The sequence below is a fragment of the Thalassophryne amazonica genome, chromosome 11 (genome assembly GCF_902500255.1).
Source record: "Thalassophryne amazonica chromosome 11, fThaAma1.1, whole genome shotgun sequence".
Classification (NCBI taxonomy): Eukaryota; Metazoa; Chordata; class Actinopteri; order Batrachoidiformes; family Batrachoididae; genus Thalassophryne; species Thalassophryne amazonica.
Window position 1 is genome coordinate 77589838 of NC_047113.1, and position 18470 is coordinate 77608307.

Below are 18470 nucleotides of genomic sequence, written 5' to 3' on the forward strand. Positions count from 1 at the left end.
TGTCTGACGTAAAAACATATGAATGAAATCCATATAGTTTTTGAAAAAAATAAAAAGGACCCTTACTTTATTGACAGCCCTCGTATTTCATTGATATGTTTTTATGTCAGACATGCTTGAACCCTCGTGCGCATGCGTGAGTTTTTCCATGCCTGTCGGTGATGTCATTCGCCTGTGAGCACGCCTTGGGAAGGAGTGGTCCCGCCCCCTTGTCGGATTTTATTGTCTGGAAATGGCGGAATGAAAAGGACTTTTTTCCCATCAGAATTTTTTCAGAAGCTGTTGGAGACTGGCACCTGGAAACCATTCGAAAAATTTATCTGGCTTTCGGTGAAAATTTTACGGGCTTCACAGAGAATAAGGTCTGTTACTACAGCTTTAAGGACCCCTTTAAAGACGCTCGGCGCGCCACGCTCCGAGCTGCGACGACGAGGCACAAACCACCGGACCATTTCTAAACGAATGGCTCTGTGGATACGAGACCGTCGTGTGCGCTTTCTCTGGTTATTACAAGAGCTGGACATCAGCCATTTTCCGGCAGATTTCACTTTTAACAAGAGATTTTGTCATGGAAAGCCGCGCGGAGGCTTCGCGCGTAAAGACCGATTCGCTTTAGAAGTGAGACAAAGGAACACCTCCGTTTCGGCATATCAGAGGACAAGTTTGGACATGTCCAGCTCTCCACAATTTCACTGATACTTACTGGACTGGTAAACATTGAAAGCCAAGATAGACATGTTGTCCTGCTGCGTGCCATCAACAAGACAAGCGTGTTGGACAGAACATGTGTGCGGGGTTGCTGGACACGCCGCCAGCAGATGTGGACATAAGAGTGCCCTGCTTCATCATTCAGGTCCTTTCATGGCTGTACGTCTGTGACCATGGGTCATCTACAGAGAAACAGACGGCTAATACTTGTATTGTCCGCTTGATAAGAGGGATTCAATAAGATGCGGTGCTTTTATATGGTGTATGTTTTTTTTTTTTCAAATACGTCCATGTCCTTCTTGATTTCAGGCATTTTCCCACACCTTTTACAGGACAGCAATGGTAGCTCACTGGTAAGGTTCTATCTAGTAATCAGAGCTTACGGGTTCGAATCCTGTGAATGACCTACTTCCATGTCATATTCTATTACTTCAACATGATCATTGACAGTTTAAATGAAAGGTTGAATACAGGGTCATTTATATTTGCACTTCTTTTGAGATTTTTTTCTTCCATGAGATGCTGAAAATGTGTCATCAGATACAAAATTAATCTGGTTTCTGTGGCCCCGTGGGCCCAAGCCCCTGGCTCCAGGGAGGGGGGGGCTGCATCCCCCAGACCTCCCGCAAATTTTCATTTCACATTTCAAGGTGTGAGAGTAACAGGACTGTAGTCATTAAGGCTGTCAATGTGCGGCTTCTTTGGGATAGGGATGATGGTGGCTGATTTGAGTATGGTGGGACAGTGGCTTGTGTGAGGGAACGGTAGAAGATGTGGGTGAAGACTCCAGCCAGTTTATAAGCACAGGCCCTGAGTACCTTCCCAGGTATCCCGTCTGGGCCAGCAGCTTTTCTCTGGGTCACTGTTCTGAAAAGTTGCTTCACTTCATATACCTGTAGAACTAGTGCTTGGGAGGTTGTGACATGCGTGTCTGGATGGAGACACCTCAAAGCGTGCAAAGAAGCAGTTAAGTTCCTCAGTTAGTGAGGCAGAGCAGTTGGACATGGAGGGGACACAGCCTCTGTGCTGGAGTCCTCGCCACATCTGCTTTGGGTTGTTATCTGTGAAGCGTCCTTCTATTTTCTCCTTGTAGTCTGTCTGGCTGCTTTGATGCCTCTTTTTAGATTGGATCTTGCAGCACTGTAGAGGGTGCTGTTTCCGGACTTGAAGGCTGCAACAAGGGCCAGTGTGCAGCCAGAGTCTGGTACCCGGTGACCAACTCCAGATGTGGAGATGCTGCCTTGCTCAACTACAGAGAAAGGAGAAGACCCTAAATAAGCATGTTTTGATTGTGGGAAGAAATGACACAGACACGGGGAGAACATGCAAACTCCACACAGAAAGGACCAGGCAGGAAGCAATCCCACAACCTTCTTGCTGTGAGGCAACAGTGCTAACCACTAAGACACTGTGCCGCCCATGCATGACTAAGAACCAGAATTATTATGAAGGACTGAAAATGGCACTGAAGAGGATGAAGACCAAAAATACATCTGCACCACATGCAACCCCAGTCGAAATGTGAAAAAGTTTACAAGAAGAGGGACTAGACATTTTTGTGAGATCAGATACAGAATTCTTAAAAAAGAGAAGGACTTGAACTTGTTCTGAAGACTGAGCAAGGAGACCGCCACAGGCGAGGAACCCAAGAGAGGAGACCGCCACAGGTGAGGAGACCGAGATGAAATGGCAAAATCATTAGAACTGTCGGCAGCACCGGGTGTCACTTTAGTGGACATAGAAATCAAATACCTGTTTTTGGCAGATGACCTGGTGTTGCTGTCTCCAACCAAAAAAAGGCCTACAACAACAACTTGACCTTTGACACAATTTCTCCAAACCTGGGCCTCAACAATGACTCTAACCAAGACAAAAATGATGATATTCCAAAAAGGACCCAGCCTTCAGTCACACAAATATAACTTCTTCCTGGATCAGACGGTCTGAGAAAACACAAAAAACTACACCTACCTCGGAATAAACATTAGCACCACAGACAACTTCAACAAAGCTGTAAATGACCTGAGAGCTGAGGCAAGAAGGGCTTTTTGTGACATCAAAAAGAACATCAAAGTAGACATCCCAATTCAAATTCTGGCTCCAAATATCGGACTCCATCATAGAACCCATTTCTCTTTGTGGTTGTGAGGTCTGGGCCCGTTCGCCAACCAAGAGTTGGCAAAATGGGACAAACGGCAAAATGAGACTCTGCATGCAGAATTCTGTAAATCCATCCTCCGTGTCCAACAGAAAACACCAAACAACGCACGCAGAGCAGAATTATTTAATGTAATTTAACCTTTATATAACCAGGTGAGTCCCATCGAGGTTGAGATCTCTTGCAAGGGAGACCTGGCAATTATAAAGTTTCCAATTCACCGAACCTGCGTGTCTTTAAATGTGAGAGGAAACCCACACAAACACGGGTAGAACATGCAAACTCCACACAAAAAGGCCACAGGCGGGGATCAATCCCATGACCTTCTTGCTGTGAGGCAACCGTGCTAACCACAAAGCCACTGTGCTGCCAGAATTAGGATGATACCCACTAATTCTGAAAGTTCAAAAGAGAGCAATGAAATTTTATGACCACCTTAAAAACAGTGACCCCAGTACGCGCTATAACAAAGCCCTGATCCACAGAGAGACTGTAGAGAAATGCCCCTCGGCCAGCTGGTTCTGCACAAACACAAACAGAGCCTAAACCAAATTATAGGAAAACAAAAAGAAAACTATGTGATGCACTGGAAAAAAACAACAACCAGAAACCAGAGTAAATTGGAATGCTGTTTGTCCCTAAACAGGCAGAACTCGGTGGCAGAATACCTGAGCACTGTGACCAACCCAAAGCTCAGGAAATCCTTGACCATGTACAGACTCAGTGAGCACAGCCTGGCTGTGGAGAAAGGCCGCCACAGACAGACCTGGCTCCCCAGAGAAGACAGACTGTGCACCCACTGCTCACAACACCAGGTGGAGACCGAGCTGCACTTCTTGACCACTTGCCTGCTGCACCAAGACATCAGAGACACAAACAGAGACACAGATCATAAACACCCAAACAGACTCTGAGACCAACATCGACAAACTTCACTATCTGTTGGCTGAAGGACAACAAACACAGCAGCAAGGTTTGAAACACGAAAAGAAGGAACAACGGACACAAACCACCTTAAACCCAAAACATGACATTAAACTGCTACATTACTGGCATCACTGTGGCTTAGTGGTGACCACTGTTGCTTAATATCCCCCTTGCAGAAGAGATCTGGATCTCAGTGGGACTAACCTGGTAAAATAAATGTTAAATTAATAAATTAAAATTTAAATCTATGTATAATGTAACACATTTTATCGAACAGTATATTTTTACACCGAAAACATTTTTTACTATTATTTCAATCCCACATCTCCTGTTTACACATTTATTTACTGTAGAATATTGTTAACTGTATGTACATCTACTTATTTATTTTTTACTCTGTGTAACACTTGCTTTGACCATGTAAACAAATGTTTCCCATGTCAATAAAACTCCATTGAATTGAAATGAAATGAGAGAGAGAGGAACAAAGACAGGGAGAGAGAGAGTGAGTGATTGCAGCTGAAAACAAAACTGTACACCATTTTTCCGTTAGAAGTCATGCTGTATTTGTGCACGGAAGTGGTCAAATCCTGCGATATGACGCAGGGGTTCAGACGAAACGGTGGTTCCCTATTAGCAGGATGGAATGAGTCAGAATGTTGTGTGTCCTCTGCAAACATTGAAAGTTGAAAAGGGTGACCATTGTAGGTAGCTCTTGGTTGATGATGTTTTGGTCGATTTTTATGGTCCTCTGTAGTGACTTCCTGTCTGCAGCAGAACTGCTACCATACCAGTACAGGATGCCGTAGGTGAGAACACTCTCAATTCAGGTGCTGTTGTGAGAGTTTGGCTTTTCCTGAGTCTGCGGAAAAAGTATAGTCGTTGCTCTGCTTTCTTTACTATTGCTGTGGTGTTTACTGTCCATGATATGTTCCCTGTGATGTGTGCGCTCAAGAATTTGAAGCTGGGCTCTCTCTCCACCCTCTCCCCGTTGATGTGAAGGGGCATGTGGGTGTGCTGCTTCTTCCTGTACTCAATGATCAGGTCTTTTGTTTGTTTTTTTTGGTGATGAGGGTCAGCTCGTTCTCTGTGCATCACCCTTTGAACCTCCTCTCTGTAAGCAAATTCATTACCTTTGGTGTTCAGTTCCACCACAGTCGTGTCATCTGCAAATTTCACTAATCACACTGTTAGTAACGTCAAATGGAATGCAGTCGTGCTTGTACAGAGAGTAGAAAAAAGGGGCTCATCACGCAGCCCTGTGGGGCCCCTCTGCTGAGTATCTGTTGTGCCTCACCGTGCCCGCTTGTGTTTTGTCCCTGGTTTCCCAGGTGTCTTTGCGACAGATGAACCAGACACGTTTTTACGTGATGGAGATGCGAAAGCGAGCAGTGCAGATCAGCCTACTGATTGGAGGACTACCCCCCCCTGTTGACCAAAGACAAGTATGCTCAACTGATCCATGAACATCTGATCATTAAAGGTGAGCAGACCAAACATGCGGTGGCAGAGTCCAGTACGCGGTTTATGTGACTGAGACTGCAGGTCTAGGTTTTGTACTTCTATCCTATTTCTGGTCTTACATATTTTCCGCGTCTGTCTACTGATGACTTAAGTCTGGTGTTTCCTCACTGGTGATTGGTTGAGCATGCCTGATTTATGTCGGAGTAGGTGGAGCATGGAGACTGGGAGAACATACATGGCAGCTGGTCTCCAGGATCAGGGATCGGTGTCCACTGGTTAGTCAACTTTGTTGAGGAGTTACTTTGGTGTTTTTAGGTGGAATTTGCTTATTGTCACATGTCGTCTTCTTGTGCACTGTGGTTGAATATTTATTGCTGTGGTTGTCAAAGGAACGGTTACTGAGGATCATCACGTACACTGTGAGAGAGCTTCAGCTGTGACATTTTGTCCATGTGGCCTGTAGATAATAAGATGCCGCCACAGACAGCTGCCTCTGTGTTGAGGTGCGCATGCCTTGATTTGTGTGTTACTCCTGTGTGGTTCCCGGATCTCTTTCACCCGCACAGAACTCTTGAAGATCAGGGGAATAATGCCAGCGGATTTGTTTCCCGTTTTTCTCGAGAATTTAGTGGATTTCTTGGGCATTTTGGCCAAAGGTGTCCTCCCCTTGGCCCATGGAGTGAAGCACCGCAGGAGGGCCGGAGCACTTTTGCAGCTTCGCCGTCAAGACCACCGTACACCGCTACCAGGAATATTCCTCTCCAACATGCAGTCTTTGCAAAATAAAATGGACGAACTCCAGCTACCGTTGAGGAATAGCGGAGATTTTGCTGCATCTGCTGTTTTGTGCTTCATGGAGACATGGCTCTGTGGATTGATTACAGACACTGTGCTGCAGTTGGCAGGCTTCAAACTTTTCAGAGTGGACCGAGACACAATCTCTGGAATTTATTATTTTTTTTATTAACTGCAAAGCGTTTGACTTGCCCCGTGACTTCAGCTCATTCATTCTGGTCGGTATTTACATCCCACCGCTTTCTAACGTGCACAAGGCACAACACACGCTCTCCGACCAGATACTGCATGTGGAGTGGACTAACCTGGACTGTTAGTTATTGTCCTGGGCGACTTTAACAAATGTAATCTCTCCCAGAACTTCCCAAATACAGACAGCTCATCAAATGTCCGACCAGAGAGGACAGAATTCTGGATCACTGTTACACAACTATGAGCAATGCTTTGCCATCCCCTGGACTGCTCTGGGACACTCTGACCATGCCATGTTCCACCTGATTCCTACCTACAGGCAGAAACTCAAGCTCTGCAAACCTGTAGTGAGGACATTTAAACTATGGAGCAGTAAGGCTGTGGAATATCTACAGCAGGGGTGCCCAGGTTCGCTCCTTTGGATCTACCTTCCTGACACTCTTAGTTGTCTCCCTGTTCCAACACACCTGAATCCTATGAAAGACTCGTTGGCAGGCTTTTAATGAGCCTTTCATTGGATTCAGGTGTTTTGGAGCAGGGAGACAACTAAGAGTGTCAGGAAGGTAAATCTCGAGGACCGAACTTAGGCACCCCTGATCTACAGGCATGTTTAGAAAACACAAACTGGAATGTGTTCAAGACTGCCACCAACAAAAGGGGGAAGCTTTGAAGAGCAGGTACATGGTCATGTTTAATGAGTCTAAGTACGTTTGGGAAGGCGGCCAGGGAGGCTAAGCAGCTGTACTCTGAGAAACTCCAACATCAGTTCTCAGCCAATGACTCCACTTCTGTCTGGAAAGGTCTCAGACAAATCACAACCTACAAACCAAACCTCCCCCACTTTGCCAAGGACCCTCGTTTAGCAAATCAATTAAACCTACTACAGATTTGAAAGACGATGGGACAATTTTACCACCATCCAGTAAGACAGAAAAGCAGCTCCATCCACCAGCATCCCCCCCCCCCCCCCCCCACCATCTCATGAGAGGGACGTCAACAAGCTCTTCAAAAAGCAAAACCCATGCAAAGCAGCGGAACTGACTCTGTCTCCCCATCCCTGGTTCTCAAGACCTAAGTGGCTCTACTCTACTCTTTTCTACTCTCCTATTTTACTCTTCCTTTTTAGATATTTAGATATACCTTTGTATACTGGCATAGTTCCACCTTAGAATTGGAATATAATATATAAGATATACCTTACTGAATTTTCATGTTGAAGAACTGTGCAGACCAACTGTCCCCAGTGTTCACAGACATCTTCAACACCTCACTGGAGACATGCCAGGTGCCACCATCATCCCCATCCCAAAAAACAAAGAACTACAGGAATTAATGACTACCGACTACCGACCTGTCGCCCTGACCTCTGTGGTGATGAAGACCTTCGAGCGTCTTGTCCTCACACACCTCAAGGCCATTTCTGACCCCACCAAGATCCCCTGCAGTTCGCCTACAGAGCCAACAGGTCGGTTGACGACACTGTCAACACGGCCCTCCACCTCTCCCTCCAGCATCTGGACTTCCCAGGATTCTGTTTGTGGACTTCAGCTCTGCTTTCAATACGATCATCCTGACCCTGCTGCAGGACGAGCTCTCTCAGCTTGGCGTGCCCTACTCACTGACTTCCTGTCTGACAGAAGGCAGCATGTGAAGCTGGGGGGGGGGCATGTTTCCAACACATGGTTCATCATTACCGGATCTCCCCCAAGGCGGTGTTCTTTCAGCTGTACCTCCAGCCACCAGTCTGTAAAGCTCCTGAAGTTTGTGTATGATACAACCCTCAAGACACAAAAGCAGCTTCTTTCTGTCCGCAGCTAGACTAATAAATACTGGCAGAGACCCCCATTTACCCTGCCCCCCCCCCACACTCCCACAAAGCACAGACTGAAAGATACTGTTTATCTGCATGCCTGCACAGCCCCATTCCACTATATTTATTTGACAGTAAACATAGTTTTGCCCATTTGTCTGTTTAACTCCTGTACCTCTTACAGAAGTATTTTTTTCCTTTTCTTTTTTTGTTGTTTATGCACCAGTGACACCAGATGAAATTCCTTGTATGTGAGAGGACTTTTGGTTTCCGAACAGACGGAATGGCTGCTTAGTTTTTGAGCTCTCCAACAGCGTATACGTGATGTCAAAAGCTAAAGGACCAAAGTCCTCTGGGACCCTGAAAGACGAAGATATCCAGGCTATTGCTGACGCGGTGAGAGGTTTGCTGCGCGAGAAGCCAGATCCTAGTTTGCAGCAGCTAACTAGCAGGCTCAAAACAATATAATCGGAGCTAGCATCCGTCAGCACCAGTGTTGGGTATTTTCTCCTCCAAACATTCCTAAAACCTTTAACAAGACAAACAGAGTCAAGAAACACCAGTGAGACAGAAAGTCAAATTTAGCTCGCGAGGAGTGCAGACAGTCCGTACATGTAGTACCACTGAGAGCACTGAGGACTGCTGCGCATGCTCACTCTTTTTATTAGGAGAAAGCCCTACCCACATTGTGAAACTTGTCCTAAGGGTGGGGGGAAACATCGCAAGACAAGTTTCTTCCCGTAAAACAGAACATCTTATGGCACGTATACTAATGATTGCAGCTGCGTGGAGAAAGTTTTGTTTAATCTTATCAATGGAGGTCAGCACATCCTATTCTTGCAGGCTCGTCTGTTGTACTTATCATCTGTTCTTCATCTGCTTGGAATGTTCCTGTACTGCACAAAACAAGGTCATAAATTTACAACAGTCAAAAACAACCTCCAACTCTTCACTCCCAGTTCAGCCTGACCCCAGCATGCTTCACTCCCAGTCGTTAGTGGCTACAAAAACAAAGTTGAGCTATCAGTGTAATAATAACAAGTACATTCTCAGGGTTGCGTTAAGACAGGTGCAAAACAGCTCAATAACGTTTCATCAGAACAAAGACAAAGGAACAAATGTTTAACAGTGATAAAAAAAAAAAAAAAAATATATATATATATATATATATATATATATATATATAAAATCTTTAACATTTCCCTCCTGTTATCGCTTGTTAAACATATAGTAGGCATCACCTAGCTTAGCACTTCTTTTGAGATTTTCACTAAGAGGTTCATCATGGTATGTTCTACAGGCTTACACCCCAGAGGTTATGTCATCATTGTCATCATCATCGGTGTCTGGGTCATCATACTTCCATTGGTCTGGGTACAGGTCATGAGAGTCATCTTCCTCCTCGTCGTCGTTTTGCCCCAGGAGTGGATATGAAGCTGGTCCCCCTCCTGGTCCTGGACCTATTGCTGTGGTTATCATTCTATTTACAAGGCCTCGAAGACATGGAATACAACAACATCCACACAATGTTAGAATCGCAGCAAATACTGCTATAGACACTAATAGTGAAGAAATCAAAGACCTCCATTTTCCCATCCCTTCCAGCCACCAATCCCAGCCTTCGGTGTTTACTCCACTGTGCTCTTTCATCTTCCTGTTCAACGTCCTCAGCCCGTCGATGGCTTGAGTGAGGCTGCCATCTGCAGCTGTGTTGTTGGGAATGAATGTGCAGCATTGTTCTCCGAACATGGCACAAACACCTCCTTTCTCTGCCAACAACATATCCAGAGCAATACGGTTCTGGAAGGCCATAAGGGACGTGGCTTCTAACTGTGAATGGACAGCCTTAAATCCTTCCTCAGTCCAATTTCCTAATTTCTGTACATTGTAGTGGATGTAGTTTATTCTGTCTACATTCTTATTAATTGAACACCACCAACAGATGGAGGATTCGAATCCAGCTGCTATTTGATCAACCAGTTTATACTCGTCAGGCACTCCTCTGGGGACTCCTATCGCATCAATATATGTTGGATCTCCCACTCCTTTCCAATCTCTTTTTACTCTATGTCTGGCTATGCCTTTCTGCCAGTCTTCAGGAATAAGAGAGGCTGCATATGTCATAACGTCTTCAGGGGTCATGGGTATAGCTTTAACTGGTAACAATAATGATATTAATGCACAATAACCTGACACATTTCTTGGCAATCTGTCAAAGATTCTGTTATCACCACACCACCACCATACATCACTCCTACTGACAGGTTTGAATGTGGAATTACTATGGACCACATTCTTACACCAGGCAGTGTGGTTTAAGCTACCCAAAGTCTTACTTGTCCCTGTCAAGTTTACACATGTATGGTTAGCATGCCCAACTTTGCTTGAAAATAAAGGTTTAATCTTAGTCAATTTGGTCAATGGATAGCTCTTGTCCCACTTAGAACAATTGTTGTTTGCTGCAATGTATGTCTGTGTCATTACAGTCAACAGACAGTCTGTGGTTAATGTTGCCGGTATTACCTGTAATATAGGTCTGGGTCCCATACATACAACACAGTCCCTCTTTGTAGCTAGTCCTGCTTGTTCTGCCATTAAAAGCCAATTGTTATTTTGTCCACTAATTCCTGTAGTTACTAGGAACCAGTCATCTGTTTTCATGTCTTTTGTAGTTCTTATGGATGCACCCTTTGTCCTGCTGAGATCAGTCATAACTGGTTGCTTTAATGTCTTGTTAGCTGTAGCCATGATATTATCTTCACACAATATCAGGGAGAAGTAGGGGTCAGACCCTGTTTTGTGGACCCACAACAAAAACAACCAACATTCTGAATCCGGTGTTCCTGGTGGGATTATGGATTTGTTTTTTTGTATCCACTACAATCAGCAAGCTATCCTCTGTTTGATACATTTTAAGAAATTGGCTTTGGTACTTAGCCCACCCGGTTTGTGCCCAACTAGGTGTCCATCTGTCATACCTATCTGCCACCAAGGTCTCCCATCTCTTATCCTGTTGATCATTTGTCATATACCAATCATAGCCACTATACCATGATCCCTGTTGATCATCCTGTGTCCGTGTCAAGGATGTAAAAGGGACTTTGATTACTACTGAAGCATTTCGGGGAAAGCAGGCCTGTACACCAAATTGATATGCTCTTTGTTTACTACATCGATGCCCTACAGGTATAAGTGGATTGGGGTCTTTGTCCTCTCTTTTTGGCCTATTTAGTTTGTTGATGTGTCCTGTATTGTCGTGTCCGACACTTATGGCTTTCACTAATAAGCCTAATCCAAAAAAGAAAAGTAGCATAATAAGGACTGTCCATGGGGTCCAGGGACCCTCGTTCTTTTTGTTTTTTACTTTCGTCATTTCTACACACTACAGCACACCTATGTTCAGAACAGTGGTTTCTAAAGTCTTCTGCTAGCTTTCGTGTCTAACCTGGATCTTAACACCAAGCTCACACACTATTACTAGTCTTATCCTACTGTTCTTACTGTTTGTCTGTGTCTGCAGAAATGACTTTCTTACAGTGAGTTAAATGAATCCATGTACTTCTTTCCCCAATTTTCAAAGCTGTGGGTGTTGTGAGTAGTACTTGATGGGGCCCTTCCCACTTAGGTGAATGCCAGTGTTTTCTCTTGATGCTTCTTATCAACACCCAGTCTCCAGGTACCACTTTAGGGTCATCCTGTGGAGAAATGGGATCATCAGTGTTTGAAACTCTCCCTCGTTGTCTTTCTAACATCTTCCTCATGTAATCTGCCAAATTGGCTTCCTCAGGTACATCCCAAATTTGCCCATAATATGGCAATCGGTATTTTCTGCCAAACAATGTTTCATACGGTGTCAACCCCATGGTACTAGTTATGTTTATGTACATTTTTACCAAATCTACACAATGTGTCCATGGTCTGCCTGTTTCCTCCATTGTCTTCCTAAGTCTGTTTTTTACTGTCCCATTCATCCTTTCCACTAATCCGGCACTTTGTGGATGATAAGCACAGTGATTTTTAAGATTGATCTGTAGTGCTTCTCCCACATGTTGCACTATTGTATTAACAAAATGCGCTCCATTATCTGAATAGACTGTTTCTGGTATTCCAAATCGTGGAATGATGTCTTTGCACAGTGCTTTAGCCACTGTAAGTGCATCTGCATGTTTTGTGGGGAACAATTCTACCCATTTTGAGAAGGCATCAATTACGACTAAACAAAATTCCTTCCCTTCATGTTTACTCAACTGTATATAATCCATGTGGATCACTTGAAAGGGGTATTGTGGTGTTGGAAATTTGCCTCTTTGGGGTCTCAAATTACCCTGTGAGTTGTGTTTTGCACAGGTCATACACGCTCTACAATGCTGTTTTGCATATGCATCGAACCCATAAAGACAAAAAATAGATTGTAATTGCGATAACATACCCCCTGATGAGACATGCGTCATGCCATGGCTCATGATAGCTGCCCATTTAAACATATATTTTGGCAATATGGGTTTCTTTTGTGGTCATAAGTACAAGTGGTTTGCATATGTAGCTCCTTTGTTTAACCACATTTGTTTTTATTTTTCAGTTGCCTGCTGTTGCATGTCAGCAAGCAGTGTGTGACCTAAATGCAAATCCGGAGAGGTTTCGTGTAGGAGAAAAATAGAAAAAGCTGCTGCTGCCTTTGCGGTTTTGTCAGCGAAATCATTTCCTTTTGAAACACTGTCAGAGCCTTTGGTGTGAGCTGCACATTTGCATATAGCAATTTGTTTAGGCAATTTCACAGCTTTCAGTAGTGCAGTTAGGAGAGTGGCATGAGTCACCGGCTTTCCAGATGATGTCACCATTCCACGCTCTTCCCACAGTTTTGCAAACACATGCACTGTGCTGAAAGCGTACTGGCTGTCTGTATAGATTGTTACAGCCTTTCCTTTAAATAAATGACAAGCTGCAGTTAGAGCTACTAATTCAGCTGCTTGCGCTGAGAATGATGATGGCAACGAAGTAGAATCCAATATTTCTGAATTTGTGACAACAGCATATCCAGATTGTGTTTGTCCATAAGCATTTTTAGTGGAGGATCCATCCACATACACAATTGTACTGTGTGGGATGGGCGTATCCAAAAGATCAACACGGGCCTTCATACAGACAGTTGCTACATCAAGACAATTGTGCGGCTCACCATCCTCAGGTAAAGGTATCAATGTGGATGGATTCAATGTTGTACATCGCTCTACCGTAAGGTGTGGTTGTGATAATAGCAAGGACATGCACGAAAGATGTCTTGCTGGGGACAAAAAGCTCATGTTTGTCTGCAACAGAAGTGCAGAAACTGCATGTGGAACTTTCAATGTCAGCTGATGGAATAGAACAACATTACTGCTACTTTGAACAGCCATAGAGGCTGCAACAACAGCTTGTACGCATGGTGGTAGAGCACTTGCCACTGCATCCAATTTAGATGAGTAGTAGGCAACTGGCCTTAATTTTGAGCCATATACTTGTACCAAAACACTAGTCATGAACTTATTCTTACAATCAACTGTTTGAATGAATGGTTTACTATAATCTGGTAGTGCCAAAACTGTGGATGACACTAATGTTTGTTTGACTTTCACAAAGGCTTCCTCAGCATCTTTGTTCCATTCCAACACGGTTGACATTGAAATATCATCTTTATACATCAAATCTGAAAGTGGACTAGTTAACTCTGCATAGCAAGGAATCCACGCTCTGCAATAGTTTGTCAGTCCAAGAAATGACATCATCTGCTTTTTGGTTTGTGGTTTTGGAGCATTCAAAATTGCTTCTTTCCTATCAGACAAAATAGCGCGCCCTGTTGCTGACAATTCATGTCCTAAATATTTTACTTTATCCCTACACAACTGAACTTTGTTTTTACTCACTTTGTGGCCATTATCAAATAAGAAACACAATAATGCTACTGTGTCTGTGCCCTCAGGGTCAAGCTCCCCATCTAATGGAGGTGCTGTGGGTGTTTTTGTCTGACTGCGTGTTTGTGGCTTTTCTTGTTTTTCACTTTTTACTTTAGGTCGCACTGCCATATCATACTGCGGTGGCGGCACATCATCATCCTCTGGTAGAGGAGGGTACAAATGCGTTGTTGCCGACGGTCCAGCCGTCGGTGGTTTCTGAGGTTGTTCAGGTTCTTTATGTTGAATTATTACATCTTCCTCTGCCTTACCTTCCCCTTTCTTTTTCCTTGCTTTTTCCACCCTCCTCTTCTCTGCTCCTTTCTGTCTGCTCTGCGCCTCTTCCTCCCAAAATGCCACTAAGTCTGCTCCTATTTTCTGCTTCTTTTTCTCATCACCTTTATGTTCTTTTTCCAGCTTCTCCTTCAACTTCTGAATACTGGTCAAGTTTAGTCGTCCGTCAAAGTCATGTTCATTAATCCAGGTCTCCAATTTCTTTGTTGTCTTTTGGATTTTTTGCTTCCATAAATTTCCAGTCGTCAGTTGATAAATTGTCTTTCTTTTTAGACGTCTTTCCCCCCATTTTTATTATTCGTTGTTATAATTTGGACTTCAGACGGGGGCACACCTAGGGTGTTCTAAATCTGAAGTTTTCACTTTCTTTGGACGTGACAATCAACAGTCCGTCGTGTGGTTGATTCCTTTCACCTCCCCGTAGGAAGCGGAATCACTTGCCTCTGCTTCCACACACGGTTGTCACTCACGTTGTCCAAAGTATTACACTTTCACACAGTTATTTTATTTACACAAATACATAGAAACACTTTTAATAACCATACGCGTATTCTTAGGCCAGGGGAGCTCGCCCTCCCGTGGAATTTAACTAATGTCCTGCATTAGGGGACTCCACCGTCCCTGCGAGATTTAACTGCCTTTTCACTGTGCACGTATTTCTTTGTGCACGTATTTCTACCCGGTATTTCCTTTACGTATTAAAACAGAGGAGTCCGTACCCTCCTTCGGAATTTAACTACGTGCGTTCCTCGCCATCGTAGAGGAGTCCGCCCTCCCCGCGGAGTTTAACTGTGTTACATTAACAGACGATTCCACGCCATCGCTTACGGAGTTTAACTGTTTTATGTGATCTGATCACCACTCATTCAGTACTTTTACAAAGAAATTCTACTCAGTGACTCGACTTCCTGCCTGTCTTCTTCGGGAAAATCTCGTCAACCAGACGATGCCAACGGCGGTCGACAATTGCAGACACGATCAATCGATCGGACCTTGGCCAAGGATTTTCGTCTGGACTTGACGACCTCCGCCGGACACCTCCGGTGTTGTTGAGATCCCGGACGAGCCCCCAGTCAGTGTTGGGTATTTTCTCCTCCAAACATTCCTAAAACCTTTAACAAGACAAACAGAGTCAAGAAACACCAGTGAGACAGAAAGTCAAATTTAGCTTGCGAGGAGTGCAGACAGTCCGTACATGTAGTACCACTGAGAGCACTGAGGACTGCTGCGCATGCTCACTCTTTTTATTAGGAGAAAGCCCTACCCACATTGTGAAACTTGTCCTAAGGGTGGGGGGAAACATCGCAAGACAAGTTTCTTCCCGTAAAACAGAACATCTTATGGCACGTATACTAATGATTGCAGCTGCGTGGAGAAACTTTTGTTTAATCTTATCAATGGAGGTCAGCACATCCTATTCTTGCAGGCTCGTCTGTTGTACTTATCATCTGTTCTTCATCTGCTTGGAATGTTCCTGTACTGCACAAAACAAGGTCATAAATTTACAACAGTCAAAAACAACCTCCAACTCTTCACTCCCAGTTCAGCCTGACCCCAGCATGCTTCACTCCCAGTCGTTAGTGGCTACAAAAACAAAGTTGAGCTATCAGTGTAATAATAACAAGTACATTCTCAGGGTTGCGTTAAGACAGGTGCAAAACAGCTCAATAACGTTTCATCAGAACAAAGACAAAGGAACAAATGTTTAACAGTGATAAATATATATATATATATATATATATATATATATAAAATCTTTAACAACCAGAGTCACAACAACGGAGGGAGAGATTGCTAGCCGGAAAAGCAGCATGGAGAAAAACTTCTCTGCCCTTTCAAAGACGCAGGAGAAGCTAAAGGGCTCATAAATAAAGCTTGCTGATTTAGAGGACCGTAGCAGGTGCAACATTCGTGTGTATGGTTTACCTGAAAATGTGGAGAAGGAAGCACTGATTGTTTTTTTGGAAAACAGCTGGTGATCGAACGTGCTCACAGGATTTCCAGGAGGACCACCCTGAAGGAAGGAGTGTTATAATAATTCCTAAATATAATAATTAATTCCTAAATACCTAAATCCCTGTTTAGCCCAGTGAAATGACACCATCTTGTTAAGTTGATCCGGCCACCTTCCTGATATCATCATAGCCTCTGATTTATTTTGATTAATTTTATATACAGAGATGTCTCCATAAATTTTTAAGCACTGCATGAGTTGAGGTATTGAAGTAAGAGGATGTTTTATAAAAAGCAAGATGTCATCAGCAAAAAGGAAAATTTTATGAACTCTCCCCCCACCATCCTCAATCCCCTCAATTTGAACGTTTTGTCGTATTGCCTCCGCAAGGGGCTCGATGCTGAGGGCAAAGAGGATGGGTGAGAGAGAGTCACCTTGTCTCACTCCTCTCTCTGTTTCAAAAAAGTCAGAGCAATGTCCATTTCCTCTAATTTTTGATTTGGGGTTCTTGTATAACAGTCTAAACCAACTACTAAATTTTTCACCAAAACCCATCTCAATTAATGTTTGTTCTAGAAATTGCCAATCTACCCAATCGAATGCTTTCTCAGCATCTAAACTGAGAAGCATTGATGTTTGTACATCCTTTGCCATCAGTGACTGCAGGTTCAATGCTCTCCTTATATTATTTGTCACCTGGCCACCTGAAGTAAACCCTGTCTGATCTGGTTTTTTAAATTTCTTAATATATTTTTGTACTCTAGTTGCTAAACTAGATGTTAATATTTTATAGTCCACACACAAGAGGCTAATTGGATGATAACTAGAACACTGCATTGGATCTTTTCCTTCTTTATGCAGGACTGTGATGATAGCCTCTGACCATGATTTTTGGGAGTTCCCTGAATTTAACACAAAATTATATAGTTTACATAATATTGGAGTGAGGTCATTAACAAACACTTTATAATACTGTCCTGTGAACCCATCTATCCCTGGTGACATTATTTCTTAATTCAATCAATCAATTTTTTTATATAGCGCCAAATCACAACAAACAGTTGCCCCAAGGCGCTTTATATTGTAAGGCAAGGCCATACAATAATTATGTAAAACCCCAACGGTCAAAACGACCCCCTGTGAGCAAGCACTTGGCTACAGTGGGAAGGAAAAACTCCCTTTTAACAGGAAGAAACCTCCAGCAGAACCAGGCTCAGGGAGGGGCAGTCTTCTGCTGGGACTGGTTGGGGCTGAGGGAGAGAACCAGGAAAAAGACATGCTGTGGAGGGGAGCAGAGATCGATCACTAATGATTAAATGCAGAGTGGTGCATACAGAGCAAAAAGAGAAAGAAACAGTGCATCATGGGAACCCCCCAGCAGTCTACGTCTATAGCAGCATAACTAAGGGATGGTTCAGGGTCACCTGATCCAGCCCTAACTATAAGCTTTAGCAAAAAGGAAAGTTTTAAGCCTAATCTTAAAAGTAGAGAGGGTGTCTGTCTCCCTGATCTGAATTGGGAGCTGGTTCCACAGGAGAGGAGCCTGAAAGCTGAAGGCTCTGCCTCCCATTCTACTCTTACAAACCCTAGGAACTACAAGTAAGCCTGCAGTCTGAGAGCGAAGCGCTCTATTGGGGTGATATGGTACTACGAGGTCCCTAAGATAAGATGGGACCTGATTATTCAAAACCTTATAAGTAAGAAGAAGAATTTTAAATTCCATTCTAGAACCAACAGGAAGCCAATGAAGAGAGGCCAATATAGGTGAGATATGCTCTCTCCTTCTAGTCCCCGTCAGTACTCTAGCTGCAGCATTTTGAATTAACTGAAGGCTTTTTAGGGAACTTTTAGGACAACCTGATAATAATGAATTACAATAGTCCAGCCTAGAGGAAATAAATGCATGAATTAGTTTTTCAGCATCACTCTGAGACAAGACCTTTCTGATTTTAGAGATATTGCGTAAATGCAAAAAAGCAGTCCTACATATTTGTTTAATATGCGCTTTGAATGACATATCCTGATCAAAAATGACTCCAAGATTTCTCACAGTATTACTAGAGGTCAGGGTAATGCCATCCAGAGTAAGGATCTGGTTAGACACCATGTTTCTAAGATTTGTGGGGCCAAGTACAATAACTTCAGTTTTATCTGAGTTTAAAAGCAGGAAATTAGAGGTCATCCATGTCTTTATGTCTGTAAGACAATCCTGCAGTTTAGCTAATTGGTGTGTGTCCTCTG

General features: G+C 43.6%; 1 protein-coding gene across 1 annotated transcript in view; it reads left to right on the forward strand.

Annotated features, from left to right (window-relative positions):
* LOC117520896 (diacylglycerol kinase theta-like) overlaps positions 1–18470 on the forward strand; it is a 107671-nt gene that overhangs the window by 48700 nt on the left and 40501 nt on the right. Inside the window, 2 exon segments of the mRNA XM_034182235.1 lie at positions 5125–5223; positions 5225–5276. Of these exon segments, the coding sequence (XP_034038126.1) occupies positions 5125–5223; positions 5225–5276 (151 nt within the window).